Below are 17,119 nucleotides of genomic sequence, written 5' to 3' on the forward strand. Positions count from 1 at the left end.
ATATGTCTGAATGTTGGAGAAAATTTCAGAGAATCTTCATGATTAGAGAAAATCTTCATCGTAGCTGCTGAGTAACGTCCTGTTATTTAATCCAGCTCTACTTCAGTGACAAACAGCCAACCCGACGGCAGCTTTTGAGAAACCGACTGTCCAACAGGAATTCCACATAAACAGATATTCATTAAAGCTGTAGAGCAGATTCTCCAGGAGATACCCAGCACGAAACTCAACATGGTAACCTTCAGTTGTGATTTTGTACGATAGAAATAAAACTGACTTTGGAGGAATGCTGGGAAGAAAATGTTGGTCACGTTGAAAAAGCAGCGAACAAAAAGGGAAACAAAACAAACGTCTGTCAGCTTTTTTGTTTCTTCTTGTGATGCAAAAGCAAAGAAAAGAAGCAGCTGAAGGTGTTTAGCTTCTGTAGGAACCCCCCCCCCCCACAGGTCGGATGTTCCTTTGACCCCCCCCTCGATAACCGTTTGGTCCAAAAATACAAATGAACAAACGACTTAGCGAGTTAGCATGAAGAATCTGTAACACTTGGATAACTCTGAACATAACCCGCCGTGGACCGGGTTCAGCGTGCAGCATCTGTTACCGTGGTGATGTAGCCACCACCTCCGCGCTTTCCTCTCGTAGCGTAGAAAGAGGACGCTGCCGACCGAGCCCGCCCGCCCGCCCCAATGAGAACCTACCGACGCTGAAATGAAGAGGAGCTGACGTGAGTCGGGAGCAGGAACGCCGTCTGAGCTTTGGTTCGTCGCTTGAACGCGTTTGGTCGACCGTATAAATAATCTGGATTAAAAAAAAAAAAAAGCATTGGGTGACGAGCCTCCGGTCAGCCTACAGTGTTTCCTACGATCCGACTCGTCTCCAGACGTGTGATTGTCGTGGATGGATGGAGGGAGTGCTGCGGAATTCTCCGTCTCTCATTTTACACACGAAGGAGAATCTAAAAGAAACTATAAAGCTTCTCAACAGAACCCCCTTCTAGCTCCTCCCCCCTCCCCCGTGTGAACCAACGGGCGAGTCCTCCTTAAATCTTGCAGGAGAGAGCCTCCCGCTCAACACCAAACCTGCCCCCCCCCTCCAGAATGTGACCAGGAAACAGAATGAGGTGAAGCCCTGCAGTAAGACGACAACTACACATCCGATGAAGATCGCCCCGCCCCTTCCACCCCCCCACCCCCCCGCCTCGGTTAAATGACTACTTGGTTGGTGTAGGCACTAGAAAAGCGTCGACACAGCACATACGTGTCCGTGTGTCGGCCTCACGCCTCTACTGAGCTTCCGTCTAAAGCTCGTCTTCTTCCTCTCCGCCGCCGACCGACTCGGCGTCGTCCCGTCAGGACTTCCTCTGTCGCACCGTCTCCGAGCTTCCGTTCAGCTTGCTCCGTCCGGACGGCGTGGCGGCGGTGCTGCCGTTGCCAAGGGGACGGTCCCGGTCCGGCGGGACTTCCTGTTTGCGTCGATGCGTCTCTTTGTAACGGAGGGTGATGTCGCTGCGGGGGGAAACAGAAGACTCAGAGAGAGGCGGATCCTGCCACGCCTGCAGCTAACGCTAACGCTAACGCGGCTCTTACCGGAAGAAGAAGCGCCACACCGTCCAGATGACGATGAGGATGAGTCCCAGGAGCCAACACTCCACGATGAAGAAGGGGATGGGCAGCATGATGGTGTTGGGGTCGTATTTGACCACGATGAGGAACTCGGTGACGGTGATCGCCGCCACCAGCCACGCCTGCTGGCCGAGCTTCTTGTGGAACTTCCTGTTTGGAGAGGACGACAAAATCCACGTCAAATATAAAACAGATCATGTCACTTTAATCCGACCCCCCCCCCCAAACTCACGGGTCGTCCATGAAGTCGTAGATCTCCCTCATGGCCACCCCGCCCACGTTGACGAAGAAGACGAGGCGCAGCAGCACCAGGTAGTGTTCAGGAGGCATCCACAGCACGAACTTCAGGTAGAAGGTGTTCAGCTCCGCCAGGAGGAACTGGGGGTTCAAACGGGGACGCCTCACATTTATTACCACACACTCCGGGGGGGGGGGTGTCCGACGACAACACGAAGTTGTCCCTTCTTACCATGAAGATGATGCCCAACACGGCCAGCCAGCGGCGAACCGTCGACGCCGGCTTCCACTCGAACTTCACCCAGCTGTACGGCGTGAACTGGAAGGCGATACGCTTGATCTTCCCCCTGGGGGAGGAGGGCGTCAGCGACAAGGACGGGAATAAATTTAAAAAAAAATAAAATGGAGGGGGGGGGGGGGTTCTCCCGCAGCAGGGATGAAGAGGATTTTTGCCGTACTTGTAGGTGGGGATGTTCCACAGGCCCTGCCACTGGTAGGGCTTCATGGACAGCCAGGCCAGGGTCTTCATGCCGCAGTAGATCCCCAGACCGTTACACACCAACACGTCCATGATCCACTGGGGACAAACACAACGTCAGCAGGGCTCCTCCCACTGCCACGCCCCCAGCCACGCCTCCTGTCCCGTACACAACTGTAATCCATATTTACTGTAAATAAGTAACCCGACCCATTCCGACAAGCTAACGGTCACGTGATCGCCCCCAGACGTCACCAGTAACGCTGCTGGTGAGATAAGGAGAACTCATCGCCGCGGTGATGAAACCACTGACATATCAGAATCTGACTGAGAACGAAACACAGCCAACATTTAAAAGCTAGAATTTTTTTTTAATGTCTCTGATGTGTCACAGATTGCAGCGTCTCGCCGTTGGTCCCTCATTAAGCCATCTAATCTTAATCTCAATCCGGGAGCCTTCAGAACGATTGAACTCTTCCGTGCGTACATGGTCCCACCAGCACTCGGAGAAGTTGGGCAGCTGGTGCTCCAGGCTGTACTCCAGGAACTCGAACATGACGCTGATGATCATGCACATCCACCAATCACGAATCATCAGCGTCTGAGGAGGAAGAGGAAGGAGAGGATGAGGAGCAGGAGGACTGGGGGGTGGGGGGGTGGCTACACTGGAGGTCCGTACCCACCTTGATATACCATCCCAGGAAGTGAGCTGGGACAAAACCGTCCATCTTGTCCTGCAGAGACAAACATAAATCCTCTTTAATGCCCCCCCCCCCGTAGGGGTAGGGGGTAATTAATCCATCGGGACGCGTCGTCTCCACCTTCACTCTTCTTCTTCTTCAGGTGTCAAAGTTCAAAGACTCACCCAGATGTTGTGGAACGGGTCGCTGACGTTTCCCGGGTCGTACATCAGGCAGTTCCCTCCGTAGTCGCGCTCGGGGAGGGGGACCCCCAGTTTGGGGTCGATGTACTTCATGAACTGTCGTCCGTCGTGAACCGTCTGGATCCGGGAGGGGGGGGGGGTGTTTCAGAAGCAGTGAAACGGTTACCGATCGGTCATTAATACAGATCGATACACGAAACGATTTAGAATAAACACGTCAGTCATCATCATCATCATCATCATCATCAGGTCACCAACCTGGAAGAGGATGAAGATGAGGAAGAGCTCGTAGACGACGGTGACGCAGAGCCAGAACCTCCAGTACGCTACAGGAAGAGGAAGTGACATCAGCTTCAGAGAGAAAGACATACTGCTGGGAGACGAGTGAGGAAGACGAAGACGAAGGCATGATGGATTAACTGAAGCCACGCCCCCACGTCAAGTTTCACAGAAATCCGTTTGGGGGGGCGGGGCGGGGGGGGTTATTGTATTACAAACGTTCCAAGAATGGATTCAAACAGCTCCTGTTGTTCTTGTCCTTTCTTACGAATGGTGGTTGTAGAGCTGCTGCTGCCACGCCCTACCGGGGGAGGGGGGGGGGTTCGGGGGGGTTGGACATCTTTACGTCCCTCTGGGGCTTTTTTCCCCCCCAGGATGTCAAACTGACGCCGCTCAGAGAATCACGCCGTCGCTCGTTTTAAACAAACATCTCCGACGGAGAGGTGTCACCCCATGAGACCCATTAAAACGCTCCCCATCTAAGATTCCCTTTCATTCTTAAATGTCGGGGTTTTAACTTTAACTGGCATCAACATAAATATTTGTCCTCCGACGTGGTTCCACCTCCGCTACAAACCAGCGGAGGTGGACCACCTGTGATGAAGACGCTCCTGTGGGATCAGCTTGTTTGTTGGTGTCTGATTTGCCCTCCCGTGGGGGGTAGGGGGTGGGGATCTGATTGGATGTTGCCCCGGCGCTCTGCAGCATAATAATAAATCCTAAACAGGATATGTCACTTAAACACTAAAAAAAAAAAAAAGATGTAGGGTGTGACGGTGTGGGACTCACCTGGATGAGGTCTAGTGAACGGTCCGTCTTTGGCTTGAGTCACTCCGAAACAGAGGAACACCAGGATGCTCGCCACGATCCCCCTGCAGGAAGTCACGTTTAAGGAACCAGGAAGTTTAAAAAAACAACTCAGTTTTCTTTGACGTGCAACAATGATGATCTCGCGTGAGGATTTTCATCCAGGAAATACATTTTTTTAAAAAACAACACAGCTGGTTTCATTTTTCCTGTGGCCTGAAGGGAATTCTGAGCTGTGAAGCCGACGATCCATAAAAACGCAGAGAACGGAACGGGGAAGCTAACGCGACGCTTACACGTCAATCTGGAGGCCTGTCGGCAACCCCTCTCTGTTTATTATGGGATGGAACGGATCTGGACCCGCCGTCTGTCGGGACGTGTTGAGGATGAGGAGGGGGAAGAGAGGATATAAGACTCAGGGTTTAACTGGGATGATCAATTAGCCAAAACACTTTCAAACTGAGTGTGTGTGTGTGTGTGTGTGTGTGTGTGTCAGGAAGTGTCATGGTTTCAAATGATGCACTAACTCGAATGAGGCGAGTGGGCGTAGCTCAGCTAGCACACGTAGCATACACATGCTGGTAAATCTACCAGCTAAGGAAGTGAAACCACCTGACACGGTGATGACATCACCAACTGTTGACCAATCAGAGGTGAGCCTGATATCCCCGGACTGACTCCCCGTCGGCGTTCCGTTCCAGCAGCCACTGACCTTTTGGTGTTGTAGGTGGTGTCCTGCGGGGTTTCCTCCAATAAGGTGACGTAGACGAGGGCGCAGGTCAGGATGAAGAGCACGGTGACCGTGTGAGCACGCCTGGGGGGGACAGGAAGGGGTTAGCGACGCCCGGAAACTGGAACGTCTAATAATATACACAGAAACAATAAAATCCTCTACAGCTTCCTTCTGGATTATCAAAATAAAAGTGTTTCTATTGTTTTTTTAAGCGCACACACGTCCCGTATCGCCGCGGCGTGAGGATCAGACGTTCACCTTTGACCTACAACGCAACCCTGACAGGTCACAGCAACCCAACAATGACATCATCATGTCACGCAAATGAACCTTGGTCTCTGATTGGAGCGCTGTTTAAATCAGCGTGTAAACAAACAAACAAACAAACAAACAAACAAAAAGGCTCCGCCTGCTGTCACATGTCCTCAGCATGAAAAGAGGCTCACCTGTGGTGGGAATGGAAATAGAATTACGGGTGACAAAGAGAATGTGAGGGAGGCGGGGGCGTACCACAACGACCTACACACACACACACACACACACACACGCACACACACACACACACGCACACACAAGGTCAGGACGGTTTTAAGAACCTTGTGTTTGTGCGCTCGCAGCTGTCAAACACCGACTGCTGCGCCGCCGACACGCTAACGCCGGCTAGCGTGGACGTTGACCGGTCAGGTGACGCTGAAGCATCATGGGACATGCCCCTTCAGGGACATTGAGCTTCACACTGGCTCATTGGTCGTCAGGGCTCTCTGTCAAACGGGTCGGGCCTACTTTGTGCCTATCTGTAAATCCAATTACCAGAGCGGCGTGTGAACGCGAGGCCCCCGCCCCGGAGCGTGTTCAATGACACACGTGTTGCAGAACAAATAACTAATAATTGCTTTGTGTGTGTGTGTGTGTGTGTGTGTGTGTGTGTGTGTGTCCACCGTCTCTCCCTCCTCCTCAAACCTGTTAGGTGAGGCGCCTCACGTGGGGTCTGACTTCTCCCTTTTTCTCAACAAGCACACGCAGGAAATACCTGCCCCCCCTAGGGGCGGGCCACAGGAGGGCGAGCTGGGACCCACACAGGTCTCGCCCTACATACATCTTCACGCCTGTTAAAGCAACTTTTGGCTTCCTGAGCTAAAACATAATGTAACGCCCCCCCTTCAATGCCAGTCGCCTCTGCACCAACAGAAATCTACTTCCTGCATCTTCCACTTCCTCTGCCTTGATTTAAACGCCATCCTGGGTAAAAGAAAACGCTCAAATGTTTCCCTCCAGGTTTGATTTGAGGCGTCTTATTGCGTTTTTGAACTGGGATGCCCCCCCCCCCCGGCGGAGCACTGAAAGGAGTGTTGAAACTCCTTATCTCAGGCCCACTCCCACCGGTAATCAGCTCCGCACAAAGAAAAGCAAAGTGGAGGAAATTCCTGGATGTGTGTCTTTAAACACACCAGTTTAATCGGCTGATTCCTGATTCGCCCCCCCCCCCTCAGGGGTTAAACAGAAACCACGATCCGAGCCACGCCCTGCCCCCTTTCAAACCAACCGCCAACCTCAAACACGCTTCGTTCACACGTGTTTCGGTTCATCCGACGGCGAGCGGCCCGTCATCAGTTTGTCATCAAAACATTTGGGCGCGCCGCCCGGCTGCTGTGATATCACACGTCTCCAAATCGGATAATTGGCAAACTAGTTTTTGTTTCAGCTGATGTCATTTCCAGTTAAGAAAGTAAACCAACCTGAAAATCCGATATAACAAAGGTTTAATTTAACCCTGACTACAACCGGGTTTGCATATCCAGAAACCGACTTGTGATCCCTGCAGGGCGCTGCCCTGCTTGAATAAAGAAAATATATCCACTGCCTCCAGTTCATTTAATTTTTTTTAATTTAACCTTTATTTAACCGGGGAGACTTGGCCAAAACAGACAGACGGTGAACATAAAAAAAACCTGGGTGTCAGCAAGGAAAACTCTGAAGTATATTAGTTTTAGCAGCTACGAACAAAACACAGCTTTACACGCAAAACCAAGACGAAACTGTGTTTTAAGCTTCCTGTGTGGACAGGTTGATGAGTCATGGTAAATGTATGTTCAACAGCAGAAGGTAAAGTCACTTTTCCAGATAAGCGTTTACATCCTGCACATGTTGCGCCATAAATGGAACCAGTTTGGACTTCTAGAAGCTCTAGTGCCCGTCAGACATGAGCAGAACATCGTCCAACTGCCCCTGAGGGTAAAACTCATTCTGCATGAACTTGCAGATTCACAACTGAAATACTGAAATATTTGTGGGAAACCAGAGCAGATTCCCTTCAGAAAATGTGTTTGCTTCTCCGAATTAACAAGATCGAGTTCTGAATTCTACTTGGGGAGGAAGAATTCTGCTCTTTTTTCCCTGATTATTCAATATCTGCAAAACAACAAGTGAAGCTCTCTTTTACTCCACCGCTGGATTTCACGGGAGCGAACACATCCCCCCGCTGTTCAGCTCGGGAATATAACTGGAATTGTGAGTCATCAAATTTGTGCGGCATCTCGGGACTTTAGTCAGATGGAAATCTAATTCTGAGCTGCTGGATAACGCATTTCTATTGACCCACATGAGGTGAGAGATCACCTACACCTGAAATCCTAAAGCAACGACCCTGAACAGGTCGGCTTGTCGCAGGATTCTGACCCCCAGAATAAAAACCATGAGAAAACCAGATTAGATCCTGAAATCCTCAACAGTAATCTTCTTGTTAATCCACAAAACCCTCATCAGTGCCACTCCTCCACTGATTTGCAACAAGTTCCCAGTGACCACCAGAGGTCACTTGGCCCTCTGTTTCAGGTCACCTTGAGACCTGTAGAGACCCATTCCCCCCCTCCATCCTGCAGGAAACGGTCAGTAAAGACTCGACATTACCAGAAGAAGGTGTTGGTCCCGTCATCGTAGACTTCACTCTCCGTGTTCCTCCGGTGGAGGCTCTCCCTGGAGCTCTGCTTCATCACGCCGGCTTTGACGTGCGCGCTCGGGCTCTGCCAGCCCGGCTCCACCGGGCCGTTGTGGACGTGCTCGCCGCTCGTGGCGCACTTGATCGCGGCCACGGTGCTTCGCTTGGACTCGGACCTCGTCATGGTTCCCCACCGATCATCCAAGCCGCGGTGCTTTTAGCTGCAGTCGGTCGATCCCTGAGCTGCTGCTCCGGTGCGCTGTCAGCCGCGTCAGCCCCACCCAAGTGACCGTCAGCATCCTGGAGGCGGCCGGGGGGTGGAGGGAGATGGGGGGGGGGGAACGACAAAACCTGAAAATCACCTTCTGTAGGTGAAGAAAACCAACCCACACTAACATGCCTACAATGTGTAGGACCACGGCTTCCAACACTTCCAACACGCTTCATTAAAACGGTCTCTTCTGTCAGTCTTTAACAGATGCTCGTCATCACTTAGAAACATCTAAATAACCCCGGACAGCCCCGGCTAACGGGGTTAGCTATCACGTTTGACCTAGCTTAAAGAGACTAAGTTAACACAAAAATCGCGTTAACAATTAACTCCCGATCAGCCACCATAAAACCGGACAGTGTTGGGACTGTTTGTGACAGACAGCCGCTGATAACTCAGAATAAAACCCCTTTCTGTGTAAGCTAGCACTAATTGTTAGTTGTATTTAACGGATTAACTTACTGACAGGAGTCCGGGATGCGTTCAGCTCATGCTAGCGCTACATCCGTAGGAATGTTTTAATCCGTTTTGGTAGGAGGGACTCGAACTATTTTGTGGGAGTGGAATGAGTTGTCGTCCGTCTGGAGACCGGAGCTGAAGGAATAAGGAGGAAACCCGCTCCAGAACCACCGTTGTAGTCTCCCCTCCAGACACGCGTCACATGGGCGCGGAGTCCGCTCCACGTGAAGCTCGCAGCAGCAACACTTCCGCATCCGTTTGGTTCCCTTCAGAATAAAACACCACATGCCAACCAAACAATACGGTGCCTTTATTTTGTACCAGAACTGTAATTAAGGAAATATAATTTAATATTTTATTATTTTTGATTTTATAACTGATCTGGCTGGTCAGTTTATTAGTTTATGTTGGCGTTTTGTAGAAATAAACACTTAATTCACCAAAATGCAGCGTTTAACAGGAATACACTTGTAAAACATGCCGGTAATAACCCTCTCCTTACAATATGTTATGTGTATTTCGTCACTTCCGTCCAGCCTAAGTGTCGAACGTCATGAACCATGATAAATAAACAAAAACATTTACATAAATTTTATTTTAAAAAGCTAAAAAAAATAAAAAAATCAGGCACAATAATAGTTAACTGAATTTAATTCAGGGGTTTGATCAAAATGTCTAATTTTCCTGCAGGAAGAGCAAGAGGTCACCAATAATTTCATGAATAAATATGAAATCAAAAATTGATTTAAAAAAAAAAAGCAAGCATTCATTTGTAATTTTATTGTTAGCCACAGAGGATCTTATCATCGGTGTTCAACAACCACATGGACGGATGAACCCTGATGTGTGGGGCCACCGTGGCCCTCAATAAATCTGGATATGGTTGCAATCACTATGGGCAATTACAACATTTACTGCATCATCAAGTTTGGATTGTCAGCGACTCATTCATGGACTAAGCTGATGTCAAAACCACCTTTATCACTCTTTCTGTTGTGTAACTCAAGTTAATGAACACCGGTTGGAAGTTGAAGAGAAAAAAAAAGATTCAAATCTCATGACCTAGAAGCAGTAGGACAAGACATTTAAAAAAAGGAGCTGCCTCAAATATCAGAATCCTGTCATGGGGTTCATATTTAAAGAATTAGATAACAAACAAAGGCCTTAATGACTCAATGACGTTTGAACAACATAATCCCAATCTCCCAAAGCTCCTATCCCAAATAGATTCAACAATATTTTCAATGTAATTTACAATTTTTTCAACATAAATTCTTAACTCTAATTTTAAAGACTAGTGAATGTCTAGATGAGATCACCACAAAGTCATGACCTCTGTTTAACTATACACTCAGGACATGAACACACAAGGAGGTGATTTAATCAAGACTACATTTTTATTCTGGCCTAACTGTTCAATGTAACTGTAGTTTTGATACCTGTAAATCATGATGTTTGGATTTTAAAAACTTTTTTTTTTTTTGCAAAACAATAGTCTCTAATTAAATGTAGGGAATAAAAGATCAGAGTTTCTCTCGGTGATGCAATTAAACTATAAAATCATCCAAAATCAATAACACCAAAGTACAAAATGAGATCTTTTTCTCTTTACACAAGACCTGAACTCGTGAAATCTGTTTACACAAGAGAGTTAACTTCGTTTTTGACATCGTTTCAAGGACTTTTCCTGATGCTACCCAATTTCTGACCTTTTGAGGTCCGTTGTGAAAAAGAAAAATGCTGCACAAAGACGAGTGTGTTCACCTGTGGGAGTGGGTGTGAAAGGACTGCGGTACTGACAGCCAAAGGCAACATTCCCTGTAGGATGGAGGAGGCACAATAACAGCCACTGAAGATCATAAACTGCCAGTACTGAGCTATTGTTTTTCTGAGAGTAAATCAATGGAGGGAGTCGCCCTGGGCTTTAAGATTCTGTAAAAACCAGGGTTACAATTTTTCAGTGCAGGTATATAAAACAATTACCCACGAAACACAAAGACGCTTGAGCAGCGGCTCCTTTGAAGAAGTTTAGGGCATCAAAATAAAGAGCTAAAGATATTGACGGTTGTTCGTATGCTTTAAATAACAGGTATTCCTAGTAATTACAGAGAAAAAAGGCAACAAAACTTCCAACTCTGTATAAAATACATTCAAATACTGTAAAGAACAGTGAGACAAATGCTCAGAGCAATAGAAACTCATCTTCAATGGAGCTACACATGTAATCTGCAAGCAGTATTTATTTAAGCAAACAGTATTTTTAACTGCTGGGAGAGAAATTTGCAAGGGAGTTTGATAAGTACATGTCAGCCTTTCCATCCTCCTAACAGCAGATCTCAAGCTTTAGAAAACAAATCATTAACCATGAGGTGATGTCATCCAGACAAAATGAAAGCTGATTTATTCAAGCTAAAGAGGGTACACAGAGGAGAATAAAAACAGCAGAAACACAGAGCATTAAGTGACTCAAATATTTAGATTGTAGTATATAATGTGTGAATATTGATGACGAGGTAGACTGGCGGTGATCGTGATCGTGTTTATTATAAACACGGGATGGTTTTGTCCAGCAGAACAAATATTACACATATATGATGCATATGCAGTGTGTAGTGTTTTTTTTTTTATTGTTCATGCTGCAGTGTTTCAAGCTCACAATTCCATTGTGGGTCCATCACACATGTCAATAACAAATAAACAACAGCAATCAAAACCCTGGGCAATCAATTATTCTGTTCCTGTTGGGTCAATGCTGTTCAAAGCCGTGTTTCTCAAAGGCCTGATGAGCTGACGGAAGGTGGAGTGTGTCATTAAAGTGGGAACAGTGGGTATGTCGTCAAGGAAGTCACTCAGGATGGGTGTGTCCAAACCCCACCAGCTTCAGTCTGAAAAGCAGCCTGCGAAGGAAACAGGTTTATAGGTGTCACATACACTTATTCAGTCAAGTAACTTTAATCTAAAGGCCCCTGCAGTGACGCCAGCAGCACTGCTGCGCCTTCAAAAGGATGAGGACTTATGGTGCATAGTCCAGATGGAGGTGGTGACACAGCAACACCCTTCAAAGTCCATTCCTTCACACACAAAAATAATAGCAGCATAAAAACAGAATTCAAGATAAGGAATTTATCAGTCGTTATGCAACCAAATATGAGCAATATGTGCAAAATGAGACGATTCACTTCAAAAAGACTCAGCATTGACAGTTCCTCTTTATTTAACTTTACGGTATCATTGTGATTCTTTTATTGGATCTTTGGCAACACATTTACAGATTCTTGGACATCAAAACTGATTCTGGTCTTTAACTGGTATCAGGGCCATCTATCGTCTCAAGCGTTTCAACATACATTCAGCTCTTAGGGTATTTTTGTTCTTGTCAAAGAGCCAGTTGAGCCACTGGAGGTATGTGTGTTTGTTCAAAGACATTAAATAGATACTGCTTCATTTGTCAGAGAGAAACAGGTTGGTCGGCATCCCACCGGTTGACAGATGGCACCTGCTGCTCCAATGAGGCAAAAAATCCCCCGAGGCAAAGAAAAAACAAAAACCCTACAGACTTTGTGTTTGCAGTTTCACAACCTTCAGCTCATGATCTGTTGGAACGACAGAGATCCGTCTCCAACTTACTTCTCAGAGTAAGAGGGTCTGAAAACAGTCGGAAACAGTGATAAGAGTAAATAAATATGATAATTTCATTTTTAAATATAATAATAATAATAATAATAATAATAATTAAAAATAATAATAATAATAATTATTATTTTAATTATAATATTATTATTATTATTAACTAACTTAGTATTCAGCCTTTTTCATGTGTGAGCAGTTTAAAAAAATTTTTTTTTATAATATAGTACTGTAGTAGTAGTAGTATTATCTCCTGGTCATGTAGTGTTCAGCTTTTACCAGTAGGTGTCAGTGTAACACGTCAGGTCAACACCACAGAATAAGATCACGGTTCTATAGCAACCAACTTGCTGACGTGATGACGTCATGTAGTAATGCTTATGTACCGGTAGGGGGAGCCACACAACCGTACACTGAGATTTTTAATGCCGCTCCGCTGTTAAAATGATCATCAAGCAGGTTTGGTTTAACCATGAGTCAACTGATATCATTACGAAAATTAATTTAATTTAAAAAAAATTCATGCGTGTATTATATCCCGCATTTCACAGATGACTTTAAATCCATTTAATGACTGACTATGCGGGCACGTTGGTGCAGTGGCTACAGCTGTAGTCTACTGGGTTCTGGGTTCGATCCCTTTCGGTGCAGTTCGTATGTTTTCCCCGTGTCTGCGTGGGTTCTCTGTGGGATTCTTTCCTCCAACCTCCAAAAACATGCAATTTAGGTGAAGTGGTCACTCCAGATTGAGTTTGAAGTGGTTGTCTGTCCATGCGGATGCGATCAGTACGGGTCACATCCCGCCTGTTGCTCGTAGCCCGTAGCCAACCGGGATGGGCTCCAGTAAGACCCATGACCCGCAAACGATACGTTTACGAAACGAATGGATGGACTGAGTCCGACTCTGCAGCTGCATGATGGTGCTTACTCAAATTTAAATAAGGCAACCAAAACCTCTACGTTGGCAATGTAGTTTGAAGACAAACAGAAAAACATTACAGAAATAATGAATAAAACATTAGAGAAATAATCTTTACGACTCGAAGCAGTAAACCGATGCTTGCAGTACCACACATCCGCCGCTAGAGGTCGCCGCGCGTCGCTTCTTCCCCGCAGAGGCGTTGTCTCACCTGACCGGATAACAGTCTGGAGGCTGCAGGAGCTCCGGTCGTCAGGCTGCTGGCGTTTGTCTGATAAGAGGCAAAATGAATGTACATTTTGAAGAAGGCTGCACAACAAACAGTGGATAAGATTCATTTTCCAGTCTATAATTAGTTTAGTTTGCACAGTGGTGCCCGCTTTATTGTGCCACGGTGATTTACAACCATACTGCACGGGAACACCTTTGTTTACCGACACTATTTCAACAGTCTTTAGATTTGTGCGTGAAAAGAGGTGTGGTAAATCAATCCTGGGCTGGATTACAGTAATCTCACAATATCAAAGGGACGCAGTCTGTGAAATGGATGATTTATCGGGCTTTCTATAATTTATTTTAAAGTTTTTTTTATGATTGAAATCCATTTTTATATGTTTCTTTATTTTATTTTGGGCTACTTTGTTCTCGTGCGTAAAAGTCACAGCAGCTCTTTGATTGGAGAACACCTGAGTGAGAGTACGATCCACAAAAATTAGTGTTTTTTTGTTGTTGTTGTGACGAGCGAGAAAAAGAATGGAGTGTGTTGAAGCAGGAGGGTGGATGTGTGTGGGTCAAACATCGGACAACGAATAAAACCACATAATTTGGCTTCTAAGTTTAATGTTTGCGCAACAGTACAGCAAGAATCGATGTGTTGTCGGTCCATTATTTGGGTGCGTAACGGCTGAGTGTGAAGAAAAAGAGATGAGACGCTCCGACAGGCTGACACCGGGAAAGTCCGCTCGGTGATTTCTGGGGGCAAATCCGAAAGAAAATCAAAACGCTGCGCTTTGCTCGGCGCACAGCCAAGTGGGCACCAGGGGCCGATGGGAAATCAGGGAGAGGAGGGGGGGTTGTGCTTGCTTTAGAGAGGTTTGAAGACAACCAATGAGATGGTCGGCAGAGGACTGGTTGGAGGTTATATATGCACCACAGCTCCCCACCAAGGTACATTTAAACACAATTGTGTGGAGGAAGAGACTGACAAACACACACACACACACATACACTCCCGTCAGGAACAACAACAACATCTGAAGCTCATCAGGGATCGATTGAAGACTTGGACTCTTGCTTTGTGTGTGTGTGTGTGTTTTTTTTTTCTTTTGGAGATGTCGAACGTCCAGTTATCGAGCAGCGCGCTGGAGCGCCTGGCGGCCCGCCGGACCTTCCCTCTCCACCGACGCACCGGCGTCTGTCGCAACCTCTTCGGACCGGTGGACCACGACGAACTGAGCCGGGAGATGAAAGCCAAGCTGCGGGAGATTTCCGAGCGGGACCAGCAGAGATGGAACTTTAATTTCGAAGCCAACACCCCGCTTGTTGGGGATTACGAGTGGGAAGAGGTGTCCGTGGATACGACTCCGGTGTTTTACCAGGACTCTGTACAGAACGAGCGGAGCAGGACGCCCGTGGCTCCCGTCAGGCAGACGCCGTCCCCGGACTCCGTCCTCCTGGAGACCCCGCGTATGGATGTACTGGAGCGCCTGGCCTCACCCGAGAGCAGCGGAGCTCCGTCCCCGGTGGAAGTCAACCAGGAGAACCGTTCAGACAAGCTCAACTCAGGGAAGCGGAAACACAGACAGGTCCCGTGTGTTAGACGCAAGAGGACGGACACTACTGACAACAACACACACATCACAGGTAAATAAAAGACGCTTTAACGCTCAGGTTGGAGTCTGGTGCGCACTCTGGCTCCGGGGCTGCGCCCTGGATCCAGTCGGCTCTCCTGTCATTTGACGTTTTTTCGTGCGTAATTTTAAATCCAAGCGACTTTCAAGTCATTTAATTCCACTTATGTCATCCCCACAGACTTCTTCGTGAAACGAAAAAGAGCTGCTGATAGGAAGCCTAACGAGATGAACGCTTGCCATCCCTCCAAGTCTCCAGTCCCCCTGGAACAAACCCCGCGGAAGAGGATCCGCTGAAGGTGCGCGCATTTTTTTTTTTTTTTACTTTTTCTTATTTTAAACCCATAAATCGATGTTAATGTGACACATTCGTTTTGAGACACTTTATATGAAACGTGTGTTTATTATTAAGGTTACTTTTCAGCTGGTTTGGCTGCTTTATAACTGTTTATATCTGCCCTGTTTTTACTTCTTTTTTTACCGTAAATGATTACGTGAGCTAAAAAAAAAAAAAAACCTCACAGGCAGCCTTATCGGGGAGGAGGGGGTGGGGATAGTGGGGTGGTGGTGGTGGTGGTGAAATCGCAGTAGTAGTGATAGTAGGAGCTGTAGTAACACCAGTGGTTGGGGGAGGGGAGTGTGCGTCATGATGTGGCGGGAAAAGACGTGGGTAAAGGGTGACGCCTGCTGCTGGCTTAGAAAGCTGAATCCTGTCTTGGGGGATGAGCGCTCCTCTGAAAACTCACCGACTGTGTTTTCCTTCCCTCAGGTGTTTTTTTTTTTTTTTTTTTTTTGCACTATTTGCGTAATTCAAGGATCACCAGGAGGATTTTTTTCTTCTTCTTCTTCTTCTTCTCCCCGCAACTTGAACACCGGAGCGGAGAAACAAACAAGGAGGACGTGTTGTAGGGTGGGGTGGGGTGGGGTCGGACAAGACGCCCGACCGGGCCGGCTGCCCTCGGATAGGTGCGTCACGGAGGAGCGCAACCCCAGAAACGCCGGAGCAGACTCTCAGGACTGAACGGTTTTGGAGGAAGAGGGGGGGGGGAAGTGGAAAGAGACAAAAATGACTTCTATCCAGTACAAATGTAGCATCCATTGTTGCTTTTGCATACAGCCACTCGACAGTGTTAAATGTTTTAACATCTGTGCAATCCTTAATTACTTAAAAGAATTGTCTACACTGGCCAAAAGTGTACAGCTTTATAGAGACAATAGCTTATAAATGTTTATTCCTGTTCTGTTTGTTTCCGTAAATGTATATTTTAAGACTATTCTAACTTATAATTTATTTATGTTTCTTTATATTTTTAAAATGCCTTGTTGATTTAGCCAGAGGGCATATTTTTATTTTATTTTATTTTATTACTTCCATTTAAAAAAAAATTTTTTTTGTATTTGTGATGTTTTGCAATCATGTAGCTTCCTTCCCCATAGTAGCCCACACTTGAAAAGTAGTTTTTACGTGTTTCTGAGCCGTTTTTTGTATTTTCATACAAGTGCCCTAATTGTTCCTTTGCATAAAAAAAAAAGATTAAATTAAAATATTCTTCACTTCAATTTTACGCAGCTTGTTTTGGTGTGTCTGTTATTTGTTGTCTCTCAGGGGTGTTTTTAGGCTTGACGTGGGACAAATGAGTGTGGAAACTGAGCCATCTTTGTGTTTGTGCGCCTCGGGTTTTCATCTTTTAGTTTAACAACTGCTTCGTTGTGTGTTTTTCATGAAAGCTGCTCGTTTTCTACGTTCATTTTTGGAGATGATTGATTCCACTGCGCACAAAGCACAATAAACTCCTAGACATTTATGGCTCTCCCCCCGTGGGACGCAGGTTCGTCAGGGCCCTTCTCTCTCCACTGGGCTCCGCCCGTTATCTAGCCAGGCTCAGTATATACTTTGCGGGGGGAAAAACGCATTCAGACACGCAGCCTCGGGCAGCTGCGGGATATAGGCTGGGATTTAAAGGCCCTTTCGCTCCACTAAAGAAGCAGCAGCTGCCTTTGGATCCCCCGCTTTGTCCG

At 46.8% G+C, this 17,119-nt stretch overlaps 2 protein-coding genes across 4 annotated transcripts; one reads left to right on the forward strand and one right to left on the reverse strand.

The window, feature by feature from the left end:
- Positions 1-1,201: 1,201 nt before the first annotated feature.
- On the reverse strand, positions 1,202-8,898 carry ptdss2 (phosphatidylserine synthase 2). The gene is made up of 13 exons (XM_068313948.1): positions 8,708-8,898; positions 7,947-8,274; positions 5,019-5,120; positions 4,289-4,371; positions 3,479-3,546; positions 3,203-3,337; positions 3,021-3,071; positions 2,825-2,938; positions 2,318-2,436; positions 2,092-2,206; positions 1,855-2,000; positions 1,587-1,772; positions 1,202-1,505 (listed from the first exon to the last, which is right to left on the reverse strand). The coding sequence occupies exons 2-13, from the start codon at positions 8,156-8,158 to the stop codon at positions 1,349-1,351; spliced, it is 1,488 nt and encodes a 495-aa protein (XP_068170049.1). The 5' UTR covers positions 8,159-8,274; positions 8,708-8,898; the 3' UTR covers positions 1,202-1,348.
- A 5,206-nt stretch (positions 8,899-14,104) lies between these two features.
- On the forward strand, positions 14,105-16,665 carry cdkn1cb (cyclin dependent kinase inhibitor 1Cb). Of its 3 annotated transcripts, none has more exons than XM_068314083.1 (3): positions 14,105-15,113; positions 15,282-15,402; positions 15,874-16,665. In XM_068314083.1, exons 1-2 carry the CDS (start codon positions 14,363-14,365, stop codon positions 15,395-15,397), a joined length of 867 nt encoding a protein of 288 aa, XP_068170184.1. In that variant the 5' UTR covers positions 14,105-14,362; the 3' UTR covers positions 15,398-15,402; positions 15,874-16,665. The 3 variants fall into 3 exon arrangements, with proteins under 3 accessions (XP_068170184.1, XP_068170183.1, XP_068170182.1); XM_068314082.1 differs by having other exon boundaries at positions 14,106-15,113; positions 15,877-16,665; XM_068314081.1 differs by having other exon boundaries at positions 14,106-15,113; positions 15,282-15,399; positions 15,870-16,665.
- The last annotated feature ends 454 nt before the right edge of the window (positions 16,666-17,119 follow it).

This window comes from Antennarius striatus, chromosome 4 (genome assembly GCF_040054535.1).
Source record: "Antennarius striatus isolate MH-2024 chromosome 4, ASM4005453v1, whole genome shotgun sequence".
NCBI classification, from domain to species: domain Eukaryota; kingdom Metazoa; phylum Chordata; class Actinopteri; order Lophiiformes; family Antennariidae; genus Antennarius; species Antennarius striatus.

What these genes read in the sequence shown, in the direction of transcription:
- ptdss2 (XM_068313948.1), bottom strand. Translation starts at nt 8,158, where the DNA reads ATGACGAGGTCCGAGTCCAAGCGAAGCACCGTGGCCGCGATCAAGTGC. An exon ending in GGGACCAACACCTTCTTCTG is followed by an intron (nt 5,121 to 7,946) that starts GTAATGTCGAGT and finishes TGTCCCCCCCAG; the next exon opens with GCGTGCTCACACGGTCACCG. An exon ending in GTGTGGCGCTTCTTCTTCCG is followed by an intron (nt 1,506 to 1,586) that starts GTAAGAGCCGCG and finishes TTCCCCCCGCAG; the next exon opens with CGACATCACCCTCCGTTACA.
- cdkn1cb (XM_068314083.1), top strand. Translation starts at nt 14,363, where the DNA reads ATGGTCGGCAGAGGACTGGTTGGAGGTTATATATGCACCACAGCTCCC. An exon ending in CAACAACACACACATCACAG is followed by an intron (nt 15,114 to 15,281) that starts GTAAATAAAAGA and finishes TCATCCCCACAG; the next exon opens with ACTTCTTCGTGAAACGAAAA.